At 38.5% G+C, this 27430-nt stretch overlaps 2 protein-coding genes across 5 annotated transcripts in view; one reads left to right on the top strand and one right to left on the bottom strand.

Moving 5' to 3' along the window:
- nbeab (neurobeachin b) overlaps positions 1-27430 on the top strand; it is a 194412-nt gene that overhangs the window by 116197 nt on the left and 50785 nt on the right. For all 4 annotated transcript variants that reach the window (XM_059331642.1, XM_059331641.1, XM_059331643.1 and 1 more), the window contains 3 exons: positions 6077-6201; positions 14003-14149; positions 19981-20117. In XM_059331642.1, coding sequence (XP_059187625.1) covers positions 6077-6201; positions 14003-14149; positions 19981-20117 — 409 coding nt within the window. The remainder of the gene's footprint in view (positions 1-6076; positions 6202-14002; positions 14150-19980; positions 20118-27430) is intronic.
- On the bottom strand, positions 20767-23181 carry mab21l1 (mab-21-like 1). The gene has a single exon (XM_059331648.1). It carries the CDS (start codon positions 22705-22707, stop codon positions 21628-21630), a length of 1080 nt encoding a protein of 359 aa, XP_059187631.1. The 5' UTR covers positions 22708-23181; the 3' UTR covers positions 20767-21627.

Consider the following 27430-nt stretch of genomic DNA (forward strand, 5'->3'; position numbering starts at 1 on the left):
AGGGTTATCAATTCTAATAGAAGTCCACTAGCACAAGGGGGGAGCACCTTTAGAGGGCTTTACAGCCTCAGAGGGTCGAGGTCTGGGTTCGTCTGATGGCCCCTCTGGGGCAAAAAAGAAAGGCCAAGGTCTCAGGTTGATGTTTGTTTATACGATCAAGATCAACCAGACAATATAATAGATATAACAATTTAGAATTGCAAAATGTGTATCCTCTTCTTCACTTTCTTGTATGCGATATATGCAAAAATAATCTGCAACAATTAGTAAAAATACACTAGAATAAGGTAATGCTAAAAACACTATAAAAAATAGAAGTGTACTCAGAGAGCACAGACCTCTGCCAAGACCAATAGTCCAGTCTTTCTACATTCAAAAAAACAATTCACCATCGAAATGTCGCTGTTTTCTTGTGTGTTAATGGGTCCTGGGTCCCAGCTGCAAATTATATAACCGAGGGAAAGTGCAAAAAACTTGCCAGTATTTTTTCTGAAATCTTGCAGACGGACAAACAAAGAGACACATGGAGCTGACCACTGGACAATGATGCATCAGATGCTCCTAGAATGGCTACATTTCCCAAGCTGGGAAGTGGTTCTTCTGACCTATGTGTGCCCAAGAGCTTTAAGTTGTAATGTGGAAACAACATGGATGCTACAAAGAAGATATCAGCTGAGCAATAAAATACAACCCAATACAACCAAAGTCAGCAAAGAACAAAGAAAACAGATATGTTATTTGGACAGTACATGAATGAATCACAAATGCCCTGGCAATGTTAATGAAAGTGAAAACTAATCCATCCGTCCCATAATTTGGGTCCGTTCTAAAATTGAATGGGTTCTTCCTCTGCCCATGCTACACCCTTCCACCAAGTTTGATGAAAATCAGACCATTCATTCTTGTGTACTAATGTACCTCTAATTGCCCATTTTTGCTATGGATTGCATGCAGACTTGAGGTGTTTCTATTCTGCCCACTCCCCCAAATCTATGTTTGGTCTGAACCAGTCCTCTGCATACCATCTTTAATTTTTCAGTCCATTATCTAAAGAGGATTCAATAAAATGCAGCTCCTTTTAAACCAGCTTGCAAGTGATAATGTTTTTATTCTTCATTTAATTAGCTCTTATTTATAACATGATTCTCCTTTGTTCTTGCAAGCTGATATTCTCTCTACTTGCATTTGTTCTTGACCTACACCAGGCTCTATTCCCGTGGGGCACTCTTAACCTTGCACACTGTGCTAATTATCTCTGGAAAGAGGCCCATTCACACAATCATCAATTTCATCGGGTGTTGAAATTGAGCTGGGCATCGCCTGACTGTGCCCCATTTCCGATGAAAGATGGGGATCCACGAAGCTGGTGATCCGGGGGAGTTCACCTACAGTACAGTACGGCTCCTCATCCCTCCTCGGATCATGCGCGTCTGTCTTCATTACACCAGATGACCTGGAGTTAATCTTGTTGCTGCTGTGTTGTTTCCCTTTCGTCTTTGTCCAATACCCATTCCTCTGTGTGTCTCTTCTCTATCTCTCAATCTACAAAAGAAAAGTCATATCCAATAACTAGAAGCATTTAGATCTTAGCTTGGTGTCCTCGCGTCTGCAACAGTGTTGAGTGCTGTGATGATAAGAAATGGTGAAATTAAAGACATGAAAGTCTTGTGTACCATTCGCAGCCCGCTGTGGTAATTTAATCATGATGTTGGCCATACAGTCACTTCACACTTGGCGTTCAACAGACACATGATCCAAGTCGATGTGTTTTTATAGAGGAAATTACTGTGTATTTTTTTCTTAGTTTATAGGTGACTTTGAAAGCAGTGGGCTGAGAAATGCTCATCACCATATGGTTGCCAGCCACCACTTTTGGATGCACAGTGTCTTTTTTTTTTGTTGTTTTTTTAATTTTTATCCAGCAGCAGTATGTTGAGGAATGTGCTGAAAAAATGCTTACCAGAAAGAATGCACTTGTTGACAGACAATGTTTTAGCATTTCCTCGCTTTGGTTTTTAAGTGTCTGATGGCTGCCTGATGGTTTTCATGACGTGTGGAACCCATATCATTACAGATCTACATATGTGGTCGTCGCTTTAATGGAATCAAAGGACTGGTTTCATTGTATGACGTTATTTGGTTAAATGAAAGAGTGTTTCTTGCAATTCTGTGCTGAAATATGGTGTCGTAATCAATAACTCAGGCACATGTTAGGTAGCTTACCAATTAACTATGTCTTCTGTTCATTTTATTACTACTTTTAGATGCATCTCCAACAAATTCCTCATGGACTTTGTAACTCATAGTCAGAGCCTGTTAGGACAACTGAAAACCAAAGAAAAGACCACTTGTCCTCAGAGTTGCACTAAAAACTGACGTGTGTTCAGTGTCCCAGTGTGTGTGATGGAAACCAGTCACTGCGCCTTTGAATAGAATTGTCACTGATTACTGGTATTTATTATAATTATCCCCTACTCATGTCACCAATGGAAGCTTTTAAAGGGAATATAATGGTGTTTTATTGAATCAGCATGTCCCTGTCCTTCCTCCCGACCGCCTCACACAAATCTCCTCTGAACATAAATAGAATAAAAAGGAAATCTTGAACCATGAGATCCTCATCTGTCTGCAATCCAGCCCTGGACATATTTTATTGAGCCATTGTAGTTTAAATGACTTGAAAAACATGAAGGTAATTATTGCTTTTGACAATAGATCCGTGTAATTGCTTTTATTTCAATGATTTTATCTTAAACGTACAGGGTTTTATTTTACAAGGCAATTGGATGAATTTTAATGAGCACGAAGCGCTCTCAAGTAGCTTATCTGTAATGTATAGTTTTTTCATTCATGTGGCATGATCCTTGCTGATTTGACACACATTTTACGCCTCACAAAAGCACCTTTAAACTAGTAATAAAGCAGTTTTCCCCTTGCACTGGCTCAAATTGACCTTTGAATCCTAACACCAGTTTTATTCTAAAAATAATCAGCCAAAATCTGACAAAAAAATAGGGTCTTTGCTGCCTTAATATAACAGCAGCACGAAGAATATATCACCCTCTAATCCAATAAGAGCCCTTGTCAACCGTCAAAAGTATCTTTCTCTTCTAGAATGATGTCATAGTTTCCTATAAAATTGTTATCAATCCTTTGACTTTTATTTTCCTCCCCATCTTATTTTGAATTATGCCTGTCAGCGTTCCCTTTCCTTTTACAAACAAACACATTCCCTGTAGACGGGGGTGTTAGATCTGGCAACTGAAAAACCTCACCACTGGCTCCTTGAGGAAAGGTGTGCTTTAAATACCTATTTGAAAGAGAAGAGAATAGACGATAGTCCTTTTCCACATTTATCCCACTGCACTTAGCAAGTCTGAAAGCATCCATAAATAATGGTGCTCCTGTTTCCTGTAGGTTATCAGTGCTGGAAAATTAGCTTTTAAAATGCGGTTTGAAATCCATTTGGGTGATTGATGGGTGAAGGGACTAATAAATTTTGGCAGTTTCTAGGAGGCCAGCTCACAGCCATTCTTTATGGTTGTCATGAAGCCAGACACATTTGATGTGGAAAATAAGGAGGTCCCAAGCCAACGTTGCTTTTTAAAGAATGCTATTGTTTGGACAATCTGTTGTTGTTACACAGACAATACAGACAACTGGTTTTCTATTAATGATTCTGAAATAGGAATTTTATCACCTATATTGAAAATGTATTGTCTGCAGCCTTGAAAAATGGAAGGATCAGATTTGATTGTCAGCTTTTGCAATATATTAAATGGTTTAAAGCAGTGCAGGTGCTTGCCAACTACTCTTTTTTTGTACGGTTTAAAGTCCTATATGAGTAAGGAAGATGCTGGTTTTGGCAAAATGTTAAAATTCATGCTAATTTCATTTTTCTCGTGTGCTGTTGTGCTGTTGGGTGGCTCAGTGCCACATCAGAAATCCCTTGTGTGACAGCTCAGTCACTCCCAGATGTAGAACTCCATCAGGAGTTGGACCACCCTCAGAGAGGAGGTTCCTTCAGCACGGCACTTTGGCACAGTCCAACTCCGGTCAAGCACTGACCACATAGTCTAGGATATCACAGGTCCTATCCAAATAGCATAATACCACATTCAAACTGAAACCATCTGCACAGAACAGATCAAGGGAGAGACACATCAAAAATGTTGGTATCCAACTCATAAATCAGTCACGTGAAGGTTTGTTTTGTTGTGCATTTGAATACTGTTAAAGACAAATGAATGGCTTAAACTAAAGTTGTACAAAATCGAGCGTCCTCGAGCAGACCAAATAAAATGCCGTTAATACTGTTAAAAGGAAATCTTCAAAGTGGTGGATTTATCCCCCACTAGCATCTGCTGTCTATTTGCACTAAGAATTAGGGGACATAATCTTCAGCAGTAATCGCCCAGTTGCCTACAGTGGATTTACATTTTTCACACTGTGTAATCTCGCATTTACAATATCATTTACGTGGGTTTCTCCTTTCAACCCACTGACATCTCTCTTTTCCTCAGTTAAGCTTTGAGGGAGATTGACAGGGGACAAGCTCAAGGCGTTGAGTCTCGCTTTGCATACAGCGACTGATGATACCCTGTGCATACAACGAGCAGACGCACACACAGCTACTCAATTTTGATTGATACTTAACTGAAACTGAGCTCTTGTTGCTGTCAGAGCCCAGCTAAGTCTCCTGAGCCTCTTGATTTCTGACATTTGTAGATATTATATTCATGGAGCAAGGAGGCTGTATTTTGTGATGTGATCCCCTGTAACACTTTAATCTGTTTAGACTGCTTCAATGCTGTTGAAGGGAAGGGGGCAGAAACCATACAATGCAATAGACGGCGGCTTGCCAAGGTCTTACTGTATTCTGCACACACTGAAAAATCTCTACTTGCATTTGGACACAGTACCACATATAATGCATTATTTGGAGCTTTGGGTGGCTGTTTTTAGTATTTTTTTTTAGTACCTTTTTTTCTAAAATTGAGGCAAACCCCTCATTTGAGATAATGGCATAAAGAGTTTTATTTTACTACAGCATGTTCTTCATGTACTGTTTGAGAAATGTTCTTTCATATCCACACATACTGCAGCTGTTAAAGTTAAACTAAATGAAACCAAGTGATATATTTCTTCAAATTGTGCTGAAAATAAAATGGAAATGCCAGGCTGATGTAATCACATCTTACTATACTGTCAGCCGCACACCAATTATTTGAATCATCACGTTTTTTATGTATTACTCCTCACTGTTGAGAGTAAATTAAAGCAAGACATTTTTGCTGCATTTTTCTCTTAAGGAAGCAAAAAGGCTTTGAAATCGCTCCAGCTAGTGCACAGTTGGAGCAAGCAGCACTTAGTAACCTAATGCTAGTCCTGGTGCTTAATGGTTTGCATTAGCTGCAAGCAATAAAATTATCCCAGGTCCTCACTAATGTTGGAATAATCATTTACAAAGATGGTTACCACATGCTGGAACTGTTTTCTTCTTTTCTCTTTTTTTTTACGACCCTAATTCGCTGTTATTAATAATGAATAAAAATGCAATTTTCAGTCGGGTTGCTCCAGGGCTCTGGGAATCATTTCAATGAATATTTCAGCACATTATTTTAATCATGGCTCCACATATGCAGGGAGGGGGCTTGTTTTATAGGCTCATGCCTCAACCGCCCCAAGACCCCGATCATTAAACCCCACGCTGTCTGCGTTGAGGTCCCTACCTTTGATTTACAAGACTTGTTAAAAAACATTGTAAAGAAGGAGGCAAGCTGTGCCATTTATACTTGTAATTTGATGCTGTATTTGTTAATGGGAGTGCCTGTGATTTATGTGTGCTGCGGCTGCTGCTGCTCCCTGCTGTTCTTATGCTATAGGCTTTAGCAGAGCTAACATTACTGGGCCTCTGCAGAGTATGCCACCAGTCAGCCTAATAAATCTGCTATCTGTGGCCTGATTCTCCTCCTCAAGATGTTTTCCCCAGATAAGGAAGTGGCTGCTGTAATCAGACTATCACTGAGGGGCGTGTGCGCCATCTAACCTGCCTGTCTTCTTGTCTCTCTCATAGTCATCTGCACGACTTCTGGCGGCTCGACTACTGGGAAGATGACCTGCGGCGGAGGCGGAGATTTGTCAGAAACCCATTTGGCTCCACCCACTTAGATGTCACATGCAAGTCACTGCAGGAATATGGTGAGTTTATCAGTTCTTTGTTTTGAGTATTTTTTTAAGCCAATCAGAATTTGGGAGCTGAACATTCAAGAATTTCCCCATAATTACCCCATATTAAATATAGAATGTTTATAATGCTATTAAAGCATTATGGAAAAGCATTAAAAGGGCACTAAAGTGAGCCCAGGCTTGTCCATATAGTTTAGCATATTTCTCAGTGTCATTTTTATAGGTGACATATTTATGAGTCCTGTGAATTGAACATGACACATACATTTTATTGCACATTTTTATTTCCATCACAACACATACTCAAGAACAAATTGGATCTCCTCCTTTATTGTTTCTCCTCAGTGCCTGAAACTTTTTTCTTCTTTTCCACAAACTTTTTTTTTTTCTTGACCCAGGCAGTCTTTTAGTGTTGCCAGCCACCTTGTGTCAATTTTGCCTTATGTCATGCAACACCAACTTTTAAAGGAAAGTACCTCAGTACTATTAAATACACTTGGCCCTTTTCTCCCATCTGTAATTGAATAGCAAAGCAAATGTATTTACGATACGAGGGTGAATGTATTGATTCTGAAATTAATGGAGTAAACACCTTTCTACTTAATAGAAAATAGAAAACAGGCAACACATTATGGTCAGGTTAGCTTTTTAAAACATTGAGTTACAGCAACACATTCATAATGATCACAATGTTCGCTGGCCTCCGGCTGTCTCAGTATTGAGCTACTGAAGCCAACGACTGTTGGTTGGGTTCACAATGTCATCTTACTGTTTTGCTACTTCTGCCATGCCTGCTGTATGAAGATCGTGGCAGCACTGTAGATAAATGCATGCCAGCTGCTGCCTAGGCTGCAGGTGGTCCATATATAAGACACACATGCAATAATTACACCGTCTGCTTTAGATTTAGTGTTGGTTCCATTATTTTTAGGCATAAGCTAATTTTATGGGCTTTTGGTGATATGTTGGTACAGCTGTGAGGAGGACTCAAGTAAGACAAAAGATACTATTTTGGCACTTATGATCTTCTTTGAAATATAAAAGGCTTTGTGGAAGTTCTGTATTATCTTTAAAGAATTTGCGTTGAATCAACATTGCTGACCTGTAAAAACCAGCACACTGTTAAAAGGTTAAAAACAATAAATAATTGTCCAACTGCTTCTGCAGCATAATCCACCTAGCTTGATCCATATTTTCAGTGTGCTGCAAACCATCCCGACCTCACTCATAACTAACAGCGGAAGGAGTAATACGCTCTGGCTTCAGGTTACATCTTTTTAGTCATTTATATAAATTGTTTTTGCCATTTACTCATTATTTTATAGCTGGTGTAGCTGTTTGTTTATTTATTTATTTATTCAGTTATTTTTACATTTTTAATTTGTTTTTAGTTTTACTATTTTGTCTTCTTGTCTCATAAAGATAAGATTAATTCAGCAAAAAAGTATTCAAAATATTTGATTCTCTAAACTGTAAAATTACTTTATGGCTTATTGTCTGTGGGGTGCCACAACTATTTTCCTGATTGTATGTAAACCTAAAACATAATCATAATTCCTGTGGGTCATTTGGATGAAATTGCCTAAATGCTTGTAAGCAGGGGAGAAGATTATACTGAAGGCAGATAAAAGCTTTTTCATCCATTTTCATTCCTCTACATGCTTGGTCAGCCAGCATCTTTGGCAAACTGTGTAGTTGTTAAAATTGTTATACTGTATGTGTGTGTGTAATATTGTCCTTGAGAGACTTATGTGACATGATATGTATTTGTAGCATTGTCTTGAGGATATACATTAGTCGGATCACTAGATATGCTTTTGAGTTATCAGTTTAGTTTCTGCTGGTTGACATTAATGCCTCAGTGCAGTTGACTGAAGACTTGTTGAAGTCCTGCTGGCATGCGGTGGTTTTAATGAGGGGAATAATGTATAAACTTGTCAAGTGAAAGGGATCGCCTGCGGTCGGATGGCCTTCTTGCTCTCCTTGAGAGGTGAGCTGCACTTTCAGGCTTTTTCCAACAGGCTTTGATGTGGTTGCACAGCGGAGGGCAGGTTTTGTTATGAGTTAAAATGAGAAGGCTCTTTTGTTCTTTTTTTGGAGCTTCAGTAGATTTTGTTGGCAGTGACAGTTGGCAGTTTTTGTTTGAAATGTACTGTGACAGTTTGTGCTTCTTTTTTTTTAATGAATATTCATTTTTAATTAGCATGCTTTTAAAGATAGGACCTGTCTTTAGCAGATAACCCTGGTGCAGGGACTCAGAGGTTGGATATCCATTAGTCATAACATCTAGACTTTGTTTCCTAGATTTGACAGGGAATCTATTGAACTTTTTAGTGGGTTGCTGGCTGCATAGGCACCAGAGTATAAAAACAAAGAGGTTGTTTGAGTTGGCCCTTGAGAGTCATTATTAAAGCTTTAAAAATCTGGGACTATTGGAGAAGCGGTAGGTTTTCCAAATTGAATACACACTTTCTGGTTTGACAGCAGGATATGACAATACACGCTCAGCCACCATCTTGAGTTTGAAGAGGGCAGACTAACACTGTTGTGTTCACAGTAAACGTCAGTCTTACAAGCTCACATGGGGAAAATGAAAGCAAGCAGGGAAATTTTTTTTCCACCAAAAACATTTCAGTGAGTGAGTGGCCTGTGTCATTTTTGACAGCAGAATATCACAAATCTCACCATCTTCTCTGTTTTCTTAGACATTATGAAATAAAAGATGCCGTATTAGAAGAAATTGATTAATTAATTCCTTGTATCGATTTCCAAGTGAAATTACTTGACCAATTATTTAGACCACTGATGAATTCTTAAAAGCTACTATTGTTATTGTTACACTAAAGTTGCCATGGAATTTTCTGGAACCCCACTTTTTAAAATTATATAATTACTTGCTCTCGCCAGAATTACCATATGCCAAGAAATGGATGTAGTCACCATGACGTCACCCACTGATTTGTGGAATACCATTTTGTTGCCTCGAGTCTTGGAGTGATTATATTAGGACAACTGGGTGCAGCTGAGGAGGAGTAATTGTGATATAAATGTGAAAACAGATTTAAAACAAAAATAACTCACCAGGAAAAAATAAACAGCTGGCCTCTTGTGTCTTTTAGTATAACTGAATACTGAGACATTCTTAGGGGACCAAAATGTAAAAAAAACAACTATTATGAACAGAAAACACATTGTTAAAGGGTCAAAGTTCTTAGACGAAAACATCAACACCAAACACACTGAGGCTCTCTCCAATTCTTACAATGTCTCCAATGTCTATGATGCCCAGAGAAATATTTTTATTCAACGTTGCTCCTAAACTTCTATGAGTACCTATGCCAGAAAACTTTTTAAAAAATAAAGTTGATATTTTGACAAAACCGGTGCACCAGTCTTTGTAATCACATTTTGTGCAATGTGTGTGTCTGTGTTCATTCATGAGTGTGTGTGATGGGAGGTTAAACTCTGCCTTAAACTCTGCCTCGTTGTCTATTAGCAGCATTGACAGCTTAGCCAGCACATTCTGTCTCTGCCCTCTGCCTGTAATAACCTGCCCTGTTACAGCCAGCCACGGCCCAGTATCAGAGTATATTGTTAGGTGATTGGAATTGGGCAAGCATGAAATGGAAGTCACGTTAATATTGATCCAAGTGTTTAACGGGGTGTTTTACCTCCGGGTGTCCTTGCTGTCTCATTTCAGGTGAGCGGCTTCTCTCCAAGCTGATTGCCCCGGGCAGAGATCTTTATAGCTCTTTAGAGGCACCAGTCTCCTGATGTGATATTAACCTTCTCCAGCTTTATAATCAAAGATATCAAACTGTGACGAATGACATCGGGACATTTATTACAATGTAAATGTGGACATTTGACTGCAGCCCTTCAGTAAATATATGTATATACATATATTTATATATATATATATATATATATAAATATATGTATATATATATATCTGTTGAGAAACGGTTATGTGGAGTACCTAACGCTCAGGTCCAGATGTGTGGATTATTAGACACTGCTGTTTTGAAGGAGAGGAGATGGGGTTGTTTGTAACCTCTGGCAGCACAGTAGACATGCACCACACATCCCAGGATATTGAATAAAGATCACCCCAAGAGGAAGCGTCTGCACCGTATAAACTCCCCTACATCAAAGTTATAATGTTTACTTTTACAGTTTCAAAACACATACTCTGCAAAACGGATGGCTTGCATCACAGGAAGTATGAAGCTGTCATTTTTTCTCCCTCATTTCATCTTTCAGTGCAGAGTAAATAAAAGTGAAGAGACAGAGGGCAGAATTGCATCGCCCTACCGGTAATGCAATCCCATGGACTGGACTTTTTCTCTCCGTGTGGAATGTGGAGCCCGTGGAGAGGGTGCGTAGGAGGGCAGGATCTGAAACAGATAGAGTCTGGGAAACGGAAGAGATATATTTAAAACATTCTATAGAGCTCACGTTATATGGATGTTGGAATGACTGCATAAAACACTGATGTACATTTTAAGATAGTGTAGTAAATACGTTAAGGAACAGAGGCTTATACTAATGCACGTTATCTACAGAGATCTGACAGAATGAGACAAAAAACAGAATCATTCCTGCAAAAGCTCCAGAGTTTAATCTCTTTTTCCAAGTCTTTGTTTAGAAAGAGGTCGATATAGCTGTGTGTCTTTAGCAATGTACAGAATGTTGCCTGTCATATCAATAGGCAAACATTCAGTGATTGCTAGAGGAGGACTGCATTTGCTCTTGTCCTTTGAGTAATTCAATACACACAGCTATAAATACAGCATAAAATACCTGAAGTACTTGTGAAATCAGCTTTTTTTCCTTCCTCCTGAAGAGAACTACCAGTAATCGTTTGTTGAAACATTATGTTGTGGATTTCTTTTTGAGGAGTGGCAGTGCAGTGGTTGAGGCAGCCATAGGAGACTTAGAAAAACCAGCTCTACTCATGCTATAAAAATAAAAGGCCAGTGCCACAAACTCCAGCGTTGCAGTACATGAAACATGGACCCTTGGCAGCAATATTATAGTTGATTCAACAGTCTTTAAAGGGCCTTTCAACTCTTATCTATTCCATACTGAATAGTAAAACTACTGAAAACTGAAATATTTCCAAAGTGGGAGTCTGTGTCTGACGTTATAAAGTTTATTTGAATTGGGTTTAAGCTTGTTCACAAAGGAACACATTTAGTTGATCTTACCAGTCTGTGACTGTGAAAAGTTATTATCATCTCTTTGTCTCATACAGCTTATTTTTTTATTTTATAACAGTGTGTGCAATTAAATAAAATAAAATAAAATAAAATATATAATCAATTTTCTCTTAAACTTATTGGTTTACACTTTTGAATGTTCCCTCATTGTGTAATTTCCAGGGACCAAGTCCTGTTTCAACAGGAATCACATCACATTAAAGAAGTAAGAAGGGCGATTGCAGCCACTTTTTTCAGGGCTATTAAAATTGCATTATAAATTAGGGCTGTCAATCGATTAAATATTTAATCACTATTAATCGCATGATTGTCCATAGTCCATAGCAAATAAATTGCAAACGAACTCAGGACGATGTTGAACCCCAGTGATGAGTGTTCAGGGGCGTCCTCCGTTGGTCACAGCTGGCAGGTCTTCATCAGCCTGCAATGGGGTCATGAAAGCTCTGAAATGCACTTTACTGAGTGTAATTAGTGCACTCTGAGGCAGTTTTAACTCAGTGATTGAACAAGAGGACCCGTGAGACTGGTGATCGTGGCTTCTCCTGGCACTGTTCCTGGAGGGCTTGAGAGCAGACATGAAATGGAACTGCTGTGATTTTTTTTTCAGAAATGTGGAGAAGTCGACGACAGTGGCTTTGGATGGACTGCTCACTTTGTAAGGTTAATTAGATTGATGCTAGTTGGTGTAGCGATCATTATACAGTGACACGGCAGAGGCAGCATTTTTACTCCTTTCTTTAAAAAAATAAATACAGAAGAATTTCACCCTCTTACACCATAAAATCAACTGAACAAAGAGTGTTTAAATTCTTCAGTAGGTGATGATTGGATTTGCATATATCTACCCCCAGCCAGCACTTGTCTCTTTTTTTTAGGACATTCATATGAGTTATATTAGATATTCAAAAGGGCCTTTGTCTTTGTTTTGCTATCTGGTCAAGGGTGAACACATGAAATGTTTGTAATTAGGTCTACCTCGACACCACTGCACAGCAAGTCCTTTAACGCTGACAAATGGTGACCCTTTTCACAGCCGTACTTTTAATACAAGTGTCTCCGAGTCAATGGGCTATCACTCATGACAAGATCCCTTCTCATGTCAGCACATTTTCTCCTTCATGTCATAACTCTTCATTTCTTGTTATTTATAACCATATTACTTTGTCTGTGAGAACAAAATTGCATTGTGGGTAAAGCTAAACCCTCCCTCCCACACAAAAGTTGATGTTCGTCATTTGCGTGTAGAAATCAGTGTGGTTTATTTGGTTTGCTCAACCCTGAACAGATTTGCCAATCAGAACATCAGCCTGTCTGCTGCACTTTCCCTCATTTACTTGGAGTGTAATGATGGTTTACAGAATTACAGTTTTAAGTTTCACTCATTCTGCTTTGATCTCTGACCGCTGGCTGGCTTTTGCCTTTAACATTGCACAGAATTCATTTCCGAAACGCACAGACTTCTTCCCTCCGTCTGATGAAAGTACTCCAGATATGAGACAGAGCAGGAAGCAGACTTTTTTCTCAGTAGCAGTGTTGACAACAGTCAAATGTGACCTCTTCAAGACAAGGTACATGTTCCTCAGGGGAGGGAGAGGCGAATTAAGAACCGTGCTGAAAGGAAACATGTCAGACGGGTGTCAGCCACCTCCCATTTCTTGATATGTGTTCTTCCTTTCATACACGCAAGTTTTTCCTCTGGTTATTTCCTACATTGGACTTCAGAAAGACAAATTCACAAACGTTCTCAGCAGCCGTGTGGCAGGCACATGTTGGAGATGTGCTGACTTAAGCTGATAAATGTGTTGCGAGACCTCTTTGTTTTGCAGGATGTATGAACACATCTTTTTCAATGAGCATGTTCCACCATAGCCATATGATGAAATCCTGGTTTAAGCAGCCTCCTAATTGTGCTGTCTGTTCAGTCTCACTCTTGTCAAGTCTCCAAAAGCAGCAAATGATATCTCTAATCGACTACGAGCTCGAGATGTATCCCCCGACTGAGCTGTTGGTCTTTCAAGATACAGATAGTGTTTCATTGTTGACCTTGTCTAAAAATAAAAGCTGAAACACCTCTGATGTTCAACCATGCGAAATGTATTCAGTGAACGAACGTGTACCCTGACATTCTTTCATATGCTATGGCAAGTACATTAGTGAGTATCTCATATCAGGTTCATCCTGCATAAATTATGTATCTCATGCAGAGATTATTTATGGTTTATTTCTTTTTAGATATTCTACTAGATTCTTTACATTTTAATAGCCCATGAAAGAAGATTATTTTGTCTGAATGATTTAGTTTTTTATTTTCAAGTTTTTGCAGTGTGTAATTAATATATGCACTATGAGTTTACAAAAAAGTAATATCTTTTTTCCTCGTATGTATAATTGCCAATCTATCGATGGAAATATATCAGTGGAAATTGGGTTGTCCAATGGCAGAATAGGAAATATGTGATAGGACTTTGCCCAGGAATGGACTATAGTAAGGTATATCTGTCCATTTAAGCTTAGTGATATATACCAATGTGAGCTTCAGAGTTCAGAGTGCAATATTTAGTGGTTTCTCTTCTCGACATTTCTTTTGACAGGCACAGAGGAGGATGACGTGTTGAAGTCTAAGAAAGTCTTCCGCAGTCAAACTGTGGCTAGCCAGAACCCAGAGACCGAGCTGATGTTAGAGGGAGACGAAGATGCCGTCAGCCTGCTGCAGGAGAAGGAGATGGACAACCTGGGTGGTAAGTCAGCCCACCAGCACCTCCATTAACCCCAAGTCAACATCACCTCTACTGGAGCATCAGCACTTGTCTTTTATCTGTTCTCTTCCTAATTGCTGGTATAGTTACAGTGTACATGATTAATATCGGTGCATCAAGTGCTTGGGTCAATGGAGTGGCTTTTAAAGCCCATTGCATTGCAATAGTGCAAGTGAAAACTTATATTATATATTATATTTGGCATTTGTATGTTTTATTATTCAAAATTCATTCATCTAACATTTGAGTTTACAGGTTGCTTTTTGCAGTTCACCATCAATGTAGTTCTTTAGTCGGAGATTGTGTCCCTGTGTTCTAATCTGGACAGCTTTTCTTAGGTCTGGCACTGACACATTACTTTGTTCTGACGAGTGTCCTTCTCTGTTTTGTTTTGGATCTCGTCAGCACGGTTCCTTCCTCGAGTGTTTATCTCCAGAGGCAAGTCTTCTAAAGTAAAACTAACACCGGAAAGATGATCAATCCAGATATGTCACGAGTCATATTTGGGATTTCTCAAGCAATCAGTAATTAAAGTTGATATGAACCACTAATTGCTAATGCTTAATGTTACTTTGGCCTTATTTAACCTGTCATCTAACCTAATAATGTATCCTCAAAGGCTGGGTGACACCATTCGTAATCTATTTATATTAATTGAGTTATTGTGTTTAGTTCCATGTTTAAAATCCATATCAGAGTTAATACTAACAGGGCATTGTTACAAAATGAAAATTCTGTTGTGGTCTGGCAAGAATGCTGATCACTACTTTGATTAGGCCTTAGTAAAGTACCACCTATAATCAAAGTGATCTGATGATAAAACATCTGACATAATCTCTTCACGGTACTGACACACACACACACACACACACACACACACACACACACACACACACACACTATCAAACATGCTAATCCCCATTAATATTTGAACTTTATCAATCAAATATATTCTTTGATCATAGATATAAAATGATTTTAATTAATTAAACCATTTACCTTAAATACTTTTAAAGTATTTTTTACAGTTAATAGATTTCCATGGAAAATCTCAAATTATCTTTCCTCATTTCAAATGTTTTATAATTTAATTGAACCTAGAAGGACCTTTCCAATAAAAAATCATCTATTGTGCATTTCCCTTGTTGATGTGAGCACCATGTTGGGGGAAAACGGACAACAACTTAATTAGTCAAACTAACCCTCATTCTCTCTACAGTGAACAATCATTAAAATATTAAATGGTCTTTAACAGCTGAGATAATACAAATACAACACTAAATCTTTGTTTATTTGTGATTCATTTTTTTGATTGCTATTATTTCATTTTTTATCCAGTTTAAGATACTGGATAAAAAATGAAATAATAGCCAGCTTTATTACTTTGTCTGACACAATTCAGTCAATAGTGCAGCCTGATTCAAAGGCAGGTTGCCCAAAGATCCTGTAATTTATCCGGCATCACACTGTGTGTGTGTGAGCCAAACTATCAAGCCAACCTTCAGCTGCTTTTCAAGTAACTGCCATGGCTTTAAAAGGTAAGATATCCAGAGTTCACTCGAGTTTTGAGTGTAGATCAAGAATGCTGCACTCAGTACTCGACAATAAATCCAAATCCTCACTTAACACCTCGTGCAAATAATTCATGGTTTAAATAAGCAGAGTCTATTACTGGTTTGATGCTTAAATTATACATGCTCTTTAGCAGAAATTAAAGTAATACTCGTCACTGGCAGCTATTACCAATTCCAAAAACATCCCCTATATTCCAGTGACAAGGATAATAAAGCAGTAAAGAATTGAATGTTTCTCCTCTAATAGTGAGAAGTCTGGGTCGTTGTTGTTGACAGTTATTGTCACTGGATGTGGTTTTATTGTGGATTATTGGCCACTTCAGATGATATTAATGAACATTCAGTGCTCCAAGACTGTATATGAGTTTTAAGATCCTAGGCTGATATGTTGTGTATTAAAAATCTTGTTTGAATGATGTCTAATGTTAGATTTTTTTTTCAGAGTTGACTAATCCAGAGCCAGATTGTCTTAAAAAATAACAAAGCTGAAAAGGAAAGTTGGAAGTTGTTCTCATTTGGTAAAGCGATTACAATAATAACCCAGACTCTGTTAATAGATTACGCAAGTTAAATTATTCACAGTCTACAAAGCAATTTGTTTTTTTTTCGTGTTTTAACTGAAGTATCACAGGTTTTATTATGGAATCCCTCATTTGAGACATTTAATGCTAACACAATGTATTTACTTAATATGCAGGATCAGGGCTGTGTCTGAAACATGTTAACAGTATTGTATATGGATACTATGTATATTAATGATTAATTCCAGGCACAAATTCTGATAGAAATTGTATGGGGGGGGAAAAGCGCTCCAAGACTCTGTTCGCAGACACGTAGTCCTGTATACATATAGTTGTCATGGCTTAGCATATGAGGCTCAGGCTGAACCAGGGCACTGCTGAGCAGTGAAATCCCCTCTAAGATCTTAAAATCTCAGAGGAGGAGACAAACCCCTCCTCTTTGTCCCAGAGCCAGCAGGCAGCCAAACACTCCATGTTTGTCAGATGAACCCTGCACTGCCCAATCAAAAGAGCAAAGCAGGGGCTAAAACACAAGCAGAATGTATTCTCCTGAGAGAGCCAATAATGACCTTGTACAAAACAGAAATGCTGAGATTGAATATTTATGATATATTGATGATGTGTGAGCTTGTTTGAAATTCTAAACCAATTTTTAAAAATTGCTTTTTAGGAAGTGCTGGGATTTTTGAATATTTTTTGTGTTGAGTCAAAGCTAAGTTCATGTTTGTTCCAATAGGGGAGCTCCCTCTCTCTAACATTTGGGTAATGTTTTTACCAGGATGCACTGTCTGTGTTTGGCCTGTATCTAATCTCAGGCATGAACAGCCTTAATGAGAGATCTGGGACTAGATCCTTGTCAACAACAGTGCTCCTCCTGCCAGCCTTTGGGTCAGTGCCTGCTGCTGCTGCCAAAGGGGCGGCGCCTGCACTCAAGGGCCCAGGCAGTTGTGGTTACTGAACCTATGATTAGGTTTGCTCCCCCACAAACATTGGAAATGCTGTCAGTGCTTACACTGGCATTAAATGACCCTTTCTGTATGCACATATTGTTTCCAGAATCAGAAAGTAGTCTGAGCTTCATAAGGCATTTCTCATGTCAAGCAAGACTCTTTAGATTTGATTTTTCTGCAAGCATACCGAAACCATGTTAGTAAACCCTGAAGTGTGGTTTAGCAGCCACAATCATTTTGTTCTGCCTGAATTTAGCCTTTCTGTATCCGTTTTAGTCCACATTCACCAATTCGTTGAGTGGTGACATGTTTATAAAAGGATAAAAACCCAACACAACATTTTGAATGTGTAATCTCCGAAAGGGACTGAGAGCAAGACGGGGGTTGATAGCCTGCAAACAATTTTTTTGTTTTTGTTTTTGTTCTTTCATTCAAAGATCTATGAAGTATTTTTTTATAAAAACATGGGTCATGTTAAAAATAAAATATTATAATTATTATAATTCATAATAGTATTCTCCTTTTTTATTATTTATATTAAATATTTAATCATGTTTCTGCAATGTTTTATAAAATTGTTGATTTCTTCAGCCTTATTAATATAGTGTCTAGAGAGCAGAATTTCTCCAGGCCGTTACATATAAATATTATATGTTATATGTTGGAAGATAAATGCATCTCTTAGTACAGTGGAAAAAATGACCATTGCTTCAGTGACTCAAATGAACAAGAAGGCACTGTGCCTCAGATACTCGGCATACAGTAGGTTATAATGGCTGCAGCTGCATGCACACATATATGTGTGTATCTACTATAAGTCAACACGCACATGTTTGCAAGTGAATGATTGTACTCAGGTGTGCAAGTAACCCACTTCCACATGTATTTCTTTCATTATAAATATAAAGGCACTGGCCTCATCAAACACTACAGTCCAGCAGATGGATTGTGGGTAATAATATACCCATCTTCTCAGCAGTTCTCCCAAACTCCCACCACAGTGAAATTAGACTTTTCATCACTTCATTAAATTGGCCTGTCATTTGACAAATATTTGCATTTTCATTAAAAGAAAGACCCAACAGCGGGCTATTCCGAGCTTTAGTCTATATACACCACTCATCCTGTGTAACTTGCCCTTAATTTCATTATTCTCCTGTAAACATTTTAATGCCATATAGCCTAATTATGGAAGGATCCCTGAGGGGATTACTGCCTAATCCTCTTCCTCCCCATGAGCAATGGATGCTGTGGCTTAATGCTTCAGGCTAGTGTCTTTCTCTCCATGTAGCCCTTTAGGGCCGTAGTACAATGCATCAGCCCTAAAAGTGTTATTTTTAGTAAGAGGTGAATGGCTTTGTAATTAAGAGACTGGAGTAAACATAAAGACAATCTCCTCAATAGGCAGAAATTATTGTAGTAATAATAATAGTAATAGTATTATTTCGTTATGGTTTGCAAATCAATGTTTTTAACTCTTTAAAATATAAAATAAACTACACTAAACGATATTTAAAAAGCAGTAAGCAGGTTAGTGCAAGTATTTACTCTTCATATGAAGCTTGTAAGCAACGTGTAGCGCCGGGGCTGATAGCATCAGCAGATAGGATCATCGTTAATGGACCCGAGCAACGCTGAGAAAAAAACCCAGAGAGGCGGGTTGACTGTGCAGCCTGCAAGAGCGATGAAGGGGCGCTCTGGGAGTTGAGACCGAAATCCACTTGTATTCCTGTAACACTATCGGCCATAATTGGCTGAGGAACGCAGATTAAGATTGATGAGACATTAAAGTGGCTCTTTGGAGTTTAAGGGATCGATAAATATCCTGATTTCGAGAGCTTTCGTTTGAGAGCAGACAAATCACTGTAACGGTGCTCCACAGCGACACTGATCTTCGAACATGGAGGATGAAGCAGAGGAAGAGAGGGAGGAGACTGGAATAAAGATGTGATCACTATCTGCTGGCAGGGTCACAAACCCGGCTTAAAATTCTGGACAATTATTTAGACTTGAGAACAAGCTTGTAGTTTTATTGTTTTCCTACATGCCCTCAGCTTTATGTGGCTGAATAAGAGCAAAACAGAGCAGCTTTTAATCGGCTGCTCCATTTAAAGCAGCTCTGAATATCACTCGATGAATACCATTCAAATTCATAATGCAGACCTGCACTGCAAATTATGATTATATCGCAAAATGACGAAAATAGTATAATTAATGATTTTGTTTTATTTTATTTAACGGAGATCTTTTTTTCTTTCTTTCTTTTTTTCTTCTTCTTTTTTTAACCTAAATAGTGGTTCTTTTTATGTTTTATCCGATCTCACGATAAAGCTTTTTTTGTTACGAGTGCATCACATTTACAAACCGGAACAAATATGTACTATGTATTTATCTATAGCCCTGATAAATCCTTTGTATTATGCGCATATATGGACATGTGAAAAACAGACACAAAAAAAGCATTCAGACGCCTTTCTTTTGTGGTTTGAATAATGATAAAGAATTTTAAAATTAAGCCTTTTGCAGAGCTGTTATATTGCGTAATATTTGACTGAATTACGATAATTAATTAAAAAAAATGTCCTATGTTTATAAGTGCTGGGTGTGTACACAAGTTGTTTAGTTTGATGCAAACAGGCCGCTGGTCTGGTCTATACCCTGTAAGCGCACTGATCAGATTCACAGAATTACCCTGAGCCTCGCTTTATTTAACATACATCTAATAGGCTATATGTTGCTGGTACTGATTGAGCCTCTCCACTGTGCAGGCCCAGTGGTCCTGAGCAGCCCGGCCCAGCTTGTTGCCCCCGTCCTGGTGGCCCGGGGGACTCTGTCCATCACCACCACCGAAATCTACTTCGAGGTGGATGAGGATGACCCTGCCTTCAAAAGGGTCGACTCAAAGGTAAGTAACCTGCAAGCAAGTGTGCAGCCCAAGTTTAACGTTCCGACAGGTTACACAGCTGATTTTTTTCAATATAACTGACTGATGAAAGTAAACATTAACTCTATTTTTAATACACATTTGTTTCTATATAATAAAAAGACGCGGGTGCGCATGTGTGAGGTGCGCTGCGCCATTGTCCACGTAGTCCTGCTTTTTGTTTTATTTAATGAGCTTTTATGCTGCGAATTATGTTGCACATTTCGGCTGATTTTTTATTTTGTGTTTTATTTGCTGCAGTATTTATAAATTTAAAAAAATATCATATGAGGATCATTGAGGCCTACATGTGCAGATTCAACCATCAAACTGTGTTGACAGTTTATCCACCAAATAATGCCAGCCACCTAATGTAAAAAAAAAATACAAATAAAAAATACACACGTATTTCTTGCAGAGGGAGTTGTGGTTTAAAATAAATGCAAACTGGTCGGCAGAGTTGCAGGTGTGTTTAAAATATTTTGTGTGTAAATAATTCCTTTCTATTTTCCTTTTTAACGTGTCAAAACCTCAGAAATTAAAAAATCTCTTTATATTATTATTGCATGTCATTAGCCCTACGTCACTACTGTCAAAACACATTTAATAAAACCATAATGGGACACAAATATAAAACAGCTCGTTTTATTAGCTCTTTAAATTAGATCAAAGACAGAAATAAAAAATCAGATCACAGATGTTATAATCCAGTGTATTTCAAGTGCATTTTTTTTCAATTAAACTGTAATATATATATACTATATATATGTTATCATTTTCATTTTTTTTCATCATGTAGGCCTAAGCATGGTAGAGATAAACAACAACCAAAACATGTTCGAGTACTTTAAATAATAATTCAAGTAAATTGATGGAATGTTTTCAATGTAGCAAACGTCGTACGCCTATCAAAATGTAAACTTTCAAAAATGAGACATGTCCATTGAAACAGATGAATCAGACTACCACTGATGCAAGTATAAATTAATAACGTTTCTACCAGATAAAGAAAAAGTTCAGAAGTAGATTTAAACAGGTGGATCCTATTTACGTGTCACAGAACAACATTCACAATTTCAGACCACTTGAATCACAATCTATGAATGTATTTACAGTATAAAATGTACAGATGTGTGTTTTTATTTTTCCAAAGTTTGTCACGGGGCTTTATTTTAAAGCATTTAAGGAAATGTAGTATTTAGGCAACCGTGTGGCACGGAGAGAAAAGAACCACTGCTCAGGTGGCCTCCTGGATTATGGTAGCCAATAATTTGCTCCTAAATATTGACACCGTCAAAAGGTGCATGGGGGTAATGGCAAACTTAACTGTCATAAAAGTCATCGTAGGCCAAAACATATTTCAACAACAGAGGACAGTCACATTTCACAAGACTTTGCAAATTGGTTGGCAATATTTTTCTGTCCGCTTATGAGCTCGTTAGGCCTCTTTACCACAATTTTTAAGACGAGGTGAACTAACATATTTTTTACCTCAGAGTTTCTCCAAGCTTTTGGGGTTGGTCAGTATTTCTCTTGCCAGTCGCCAAGTCTGTTTGGCTGCATTCTCTAGAGCAGAGTGAGGTTTTCCTTGGAACAGGTCTAAGTTAGGCAGGAAATAATGCGGGCACCTTCTGCACTGCAAACATGAAATAAGCTGCAATAGTATCCCGTTCAGGCGGTCGCCGAGGCAGTTCTCGTCCCAGTCTGACTCCCTGGGATGCTTCTCACACTCGTAGGAAACCAAAGTTTTCATGTGGTAGTTGTTCAGGGGTTGTCCGGGCAGCTCGAGGTGACGGTCGCGTAACGCTTTCAGGACTGACAGGCATTTCTTCCTGCATCCACCCAGGATGAGCCGGTTCTCGGCCTCGGCGAACTGCAAGACCCAGGCGTCGCTCTCTGCCGAGCTCTGCTTGCCATTCAGGGAGTAGCACTCTTTGGATAAAAGATTGAAACCTTCCGCCTTAACTTCTGCCACTCGGTTAGGTCCCGGCCAGGGGATGTGAGGGAGAGGCCAGTGTGCAGCGCTTCGTGGCCAGATCCCAGTGCACTTGAAAGCCGGCGTGATTTGCACCACGTATCTGTCTCTAATGCGCAACTTCACCTCACTGGTGTCAGCGACCATTTTGACAACATCTCTGTAGCTGCATTTATCCACTGCCTGCGCCACCAGTGTCTGAAATCTCGAGCGGATCTTGCGCGCCGAGAGGTAACCGGAGGCTGTGATGAATTCAACCCAGAGAGACATGCTTCTCTTGCGGCCGTCGCTGAGCTTGAGCACGGCGCAGCCCGGGAGAGATCCATCATCCACAAAGTTGAATACTCCCATCTGGTTCAGATAGAGCACAACCTCGAACTCGGTGGGCGAAATGACCTCCAGTCCCTCGAAACGATTATCCATCTCGCTGAGAGAGCTGATGAAGCGGGGCTCCTGCACCTCGACCTCCTTCAGGACATCCGATACCACCTTGCACACCTCCCGGATGGTCTTGGAGATGGCTGCTTTTCGAGACTGACATTTCTCGTTATAGTATTTGTTGAGGTGATACACCAACTTTGCCTGCGCGGCTATCATATTAGGGCAGAGATCCGGGTTATACACCGGAGTCTCGCAGTAAGCCGAGGGATCCAACGCGGCTGTTTGTACGGGAGCCAATTTTAGAGAAGAAAGAAAGCTATTTAAAAAGAAAAAAATGTCTATTTATAAGACAACTATTTACAGCTGCGCGCAGAGCACATGCGTAATAATCATATCATAACATTCACAGCTGTTGTACCGTAAACTGCAGTGAAGTGCACGAAGCAAGTCCTCGGATTTATCAGGATGGCCTGCTTAAAAGTCCATTTCAACCTTGTGAGGTTCAGTAGCCGGAAAAATGCCCTTTGGTTTTTCTCTAATCACTGTGCCAGTTAGGAGTCCGCGTAATTGCGCAGAGTGGAGTGTTCCCTCCTGACGCAGACGCCCGGTGTTGCTGTGTTTTACAACAGGAGACACACACACTCTTTATTATAAGGGAGGAGTTGAAACCTAGATGTCCAATCGCTGTCCGATGCGTCACCGCTTCCCAGTTTATCGAAAACAAATTCCTCCCCGGGTGTTATATACAAGTAAAAAGTACAGGTAGTAGTAGTATATCGAGGAGCGGAAGTACACCTACGCATTTGGAGAGAAGAAAAAAAACAACAGCAATTTCACTGCGTTACGTTGCTTTTTCTTGGACTCTATCTGCTGCTTTTTAGTCCACTATATTGAATCATATATGAAACAGTAGGTGGATTTAGAATTGTTAAATTATTTATGTTTTCGAATAATAAAGCTTTAAATTTACCAGATTATTTAATGTTTTCTTTTTCTCCAGTGGATCGAATCTAATTTATTCTGCATAAGAAACAGTAGATAAATTAAGACTAAAATGCAACAATACAGTGATTTTTTTTAATCTCACAAATAATACTGTAATTTATAAATGAAGTGTGACTTATTTTTGCGTTTTGTTTTGAAGCCATGTTGAAACAGTTTATTAATTAGACCTTTCAGGGTTAGTTCAATTCATCGAACTGTCTGGTGAGGTATCAGACTTATTTCTGAAAGATGGAAATAGTCATCGCGCTATTTTTATTAAGCTTTGTGATTATATTTGACACATGAATAATCCTGGATGTGATGCGTAAGAGAGTTTGTGTTTCCATGCAGATTGTTACGCTCTGTGCGGCAACAGTCTGCATGTGTTGTGCAACAATTCCTCGCGCCATTATTTTCCAGCCATTTAATTAATGTATCTGGTAAAAATTAAAATATATATTAATTATATATTAAAAAGAGTTGTGATCTTAACTCACATTTTTTCTTATATTTCTCAAAATGAAAAACACATGACCCTGTACACTAATTGCAAGTTTTATTGTGTTAATCTGCAAAAGAAAGAAGAATGTGTAAGAGAGTGAATATGTAATTCTGTGCTTTTACAATTGTAAGATTATATAGAAAATGCTTGTTATATTGATTTTTTTGTTTTTTGTTTTTTTTCGTTTGCATAAATGTCATTATTCCAAATTAAATTAAAAGAGAAGTGAATATTATATTTTGGTGTTCTACAACATGTTTTTGATAATATATATATATATATATATATATATATATATACATATATATAAAGATGTATATACATATATATATATATATATATACATATATATAAAGATGTATATAAATCAAGATAGCAGCATCAAAACAATAATAATATGAGAAATACAGTTTAAAAAAGAAAACTACAGAAAATTATTAATTGCTTATAATTCTATAATTAAAATCCAAGTGGCATTTTGTGTTTAGTCGTTTTAAGGTGCAGCTATGTTGGTCTGATGCAGACAGTGATACACAATAAAGAGATCTTGCATCCACACTAAACCCTCTCCGGCTCTCATCATTGCACTGGCACTCCATCTCACAAGGTACAGTGCATGCTTTGAAGAGGACTTCAAAAAGATAATGCTGCACAGATCAGATAAGGAACACAAAGGCATTTACACTCATCTCTGCTCCAGTCAGAACTGTGTACGACCAGACATTATGAGGGCAAATCGGCTCGTCAGCTCTGACTCACTACATGGATGCGGCTGAGCAGGAGGTGGCATGTGTGGAAGGACCCTGATAGATAGGTGACTCCCATTATCATCACAGCCTGTCACAGACACACTGCCAGTAGCTTCTTGGCAAACCCTAGTGATAATTTCACTCTGTTACCAGGCAGAAATTAAAGATATGGAGTAGCATTTTTTTTTCATAACTCTAATTATGGAACGTGATAGAGGGATAAATAAAGGTTGATTCTGGAATTTAACAATAAAATTCACTTTATATTCTTGTTCTTTTTACATTTAGGGCTGAATAAATTTCACAACCAAAAATGTATATTCTCATTGACATATTTCTGGAGGATATGGAGGACATTATGGAAGGTTTTCATGTGGTGAGAGGTAGCTAGAAGCCTCTTGCCCTTTCAGGCTTTGATAGTCTTTCCTCTCACTCTCTCCCACTGTCTGTGGCCCAGCAGGTACTTGTCTTTTATTGAAACCAGACTAGCCTCACTTTCCAGGCTATCTTGCTTCAAGTCAGATACCTCCGAATCCAGTTGCACCTCTTGAGTTTGTGCTCCGGCCTTTGGCCATCCATATGCGTGATAGAAGGGGGGATTTTCATTGAGATTATCACCTCTTAATCTAAAGCATGTGGCTGCAAAGATCTCACAGTAACTCAACCTGTTCTGCAGTCCCAAGACTCCAGCAGTTGTCAGGTCTAGCCTAAGACAATCGAATCTTCTTACCCATATCTTCACCATTACAACATTGCAAGCTTTGTTGCTTCATTCGCTATCCTGCTAGGCAATTGGAGGCCCTCCACTGTGATATATGGGGCTATGATTCCAGCACAGGCCTATTTCTGACCCAGCAAAATGCATGCACGATTGTGTAAATCAATACAATGACTTCTACTTCCCCTAATTTTGCACGAGCATGTGACCCTGTTTTGAAGGCCTCTTTGTTTCCAGAGCATGCCTCTACACTTATTCATTTTTTCTCCTCCATTTTTCTTTTTCCTTTCTTCTAGCAAGACTGATCGTCCTGTTAAAATGGCCGGGCGTAAGGTCAATGGTGCTTGTCTGATGACTGAAATTGCCCTTTGATGACACTACTCGTGCTTTGAATGACTTGAAATGATATTCTTCTGATTGTAGCCCAAGTCATTAAATGAATGTTGCTTTATTTTTTGTTTCATCCTCAAGGCTTTATGTAGAATTTATACAAATGAATTAATATATGTATGTATATATATATATAAATATATATATATATACACACAAATGTGTTCATATACAAATGACTAAAATCTGAGTACAATTATTTTTATTGTCGAACAAAACAACATGTAGCCTCAAGCATTTAATAATGTATATATAGTGAGCCTCTGGGGGGGGGATGAAAAAACCCATGTTCTGCAAACATGAATGTTTATTGGCTATTTTGACCAACACAGTCCTCTGTAGCTCTGGCTTTAACTATATTTTATATGTTATACACAAAAGGTTTTACAGCAACATTTATGCATTCTGCCTTCAAGTATCAATTTTGTGTTATCTCACGACTATTAACAAAATGGTCAATTGCATTGTATAAGTATAGTATTTAACTGATTTTAAGCTGGATCAAGACCTTTATCACCAGCAATCCTCTGACTGGTATTATAATTATGGATGATGTTTGATTATTTTAGTAATCCTATTACACGAGAACAAATGAAGTCTGTCATATGCTTTTTCATTAATTTTTTGGGGTCATATAGTTTTGAAAAGGAGACTCTCAAGTCATATCTCATACAAAGGGAGTTTACCAGCTAGCTCCCAAGCTAATATGCAGATTAGTCAATGTGGACTTAATAGGATGACACATTTCTATATAAATCAGATTAAAAGCAGTGACACTTCAGAAGTGACATCAACACCAGCTCTCAAACTGTGAGAAATAATATACTTTAATCTCATGGGATAGCCACTCACTTTGACACATTTCCTATAATTTTATTTGTCACCAAATGAAATTGTCATTGGGATTTTTAATAACGAAACATTATTATTCCAAGCAATATGGTGTCTCTGTAGGAGGCCAGTTAATTTTTGGGCCCGGAGCCTCACCGAGGACCCCCTTTGGATTGTGTCCATTCATTTGTTTACTCTCCGCTGTGAATTAGCAGCATCCTTTGAAGAAGTCAGGAAGCTGGACCACATAGCCAGAGGCTCTTTGAGACCCTCTAGTGATCACCTCAACAGGCTTCGTTCACTATGAACCATATCAATAGCACACACACACACACACACACAGAAAACACCAAACTTAACAGCATGATGAAAATTTTGAGAAAACAGAGAGGTAGAGAAAACTGTAAATTATAAAACTTAATTGATTGTCTCAGCCTCATTTGGCCCTTCACCCCTTCCCTCTGCTATATGGTACGCTTGTCAGCTTCCGTGATAAATTACATGCATGTATTTGCATGAATTTAGCATGAATACAATTCAGGTTTGTTTGCCGAAATAATGATCCAGAAATGTCTGGTTTGTTTCTAAAAAGGAAAAAGCAGGCTAACATTGTGTTCAGTGCACTTTTTTTTCCTACACACGTTATGCAGTTGGTGGATGAGTGCAGGGAAAGTGCTGGTGCAGTGCTTTCCACTGGTTGTATAGGTTCACAGTTTAGCCCTGCATTTTGTTGTACATGACAATGCATAACATTGGGTGTGTTGG

This window comes from Centropristis striata, chromosome 4 (assembly GCF_030273125.1).
Source record: "Centropristis striata isolate RG_2023a ecotype Rhode Island chromosome 4, C.striata_1.0, whole genome shotgun sequence".
NCBI classification, from domain to species: Eukaryota; Metazoa; Chordata; class Actinopteri; order Perciformes; family Serranidae; genus Centropristis; species Centropristis striata.

Excerpts from the sequence above, each read along its gene's own strand:
- mab21l1 (XM_059331648.1), bottom strand. The coding sequence starts at position 22,707 with ATGATAGCCGCGCAGGCAAAGTTGGTGTATCACCTCAACAAATACTAT.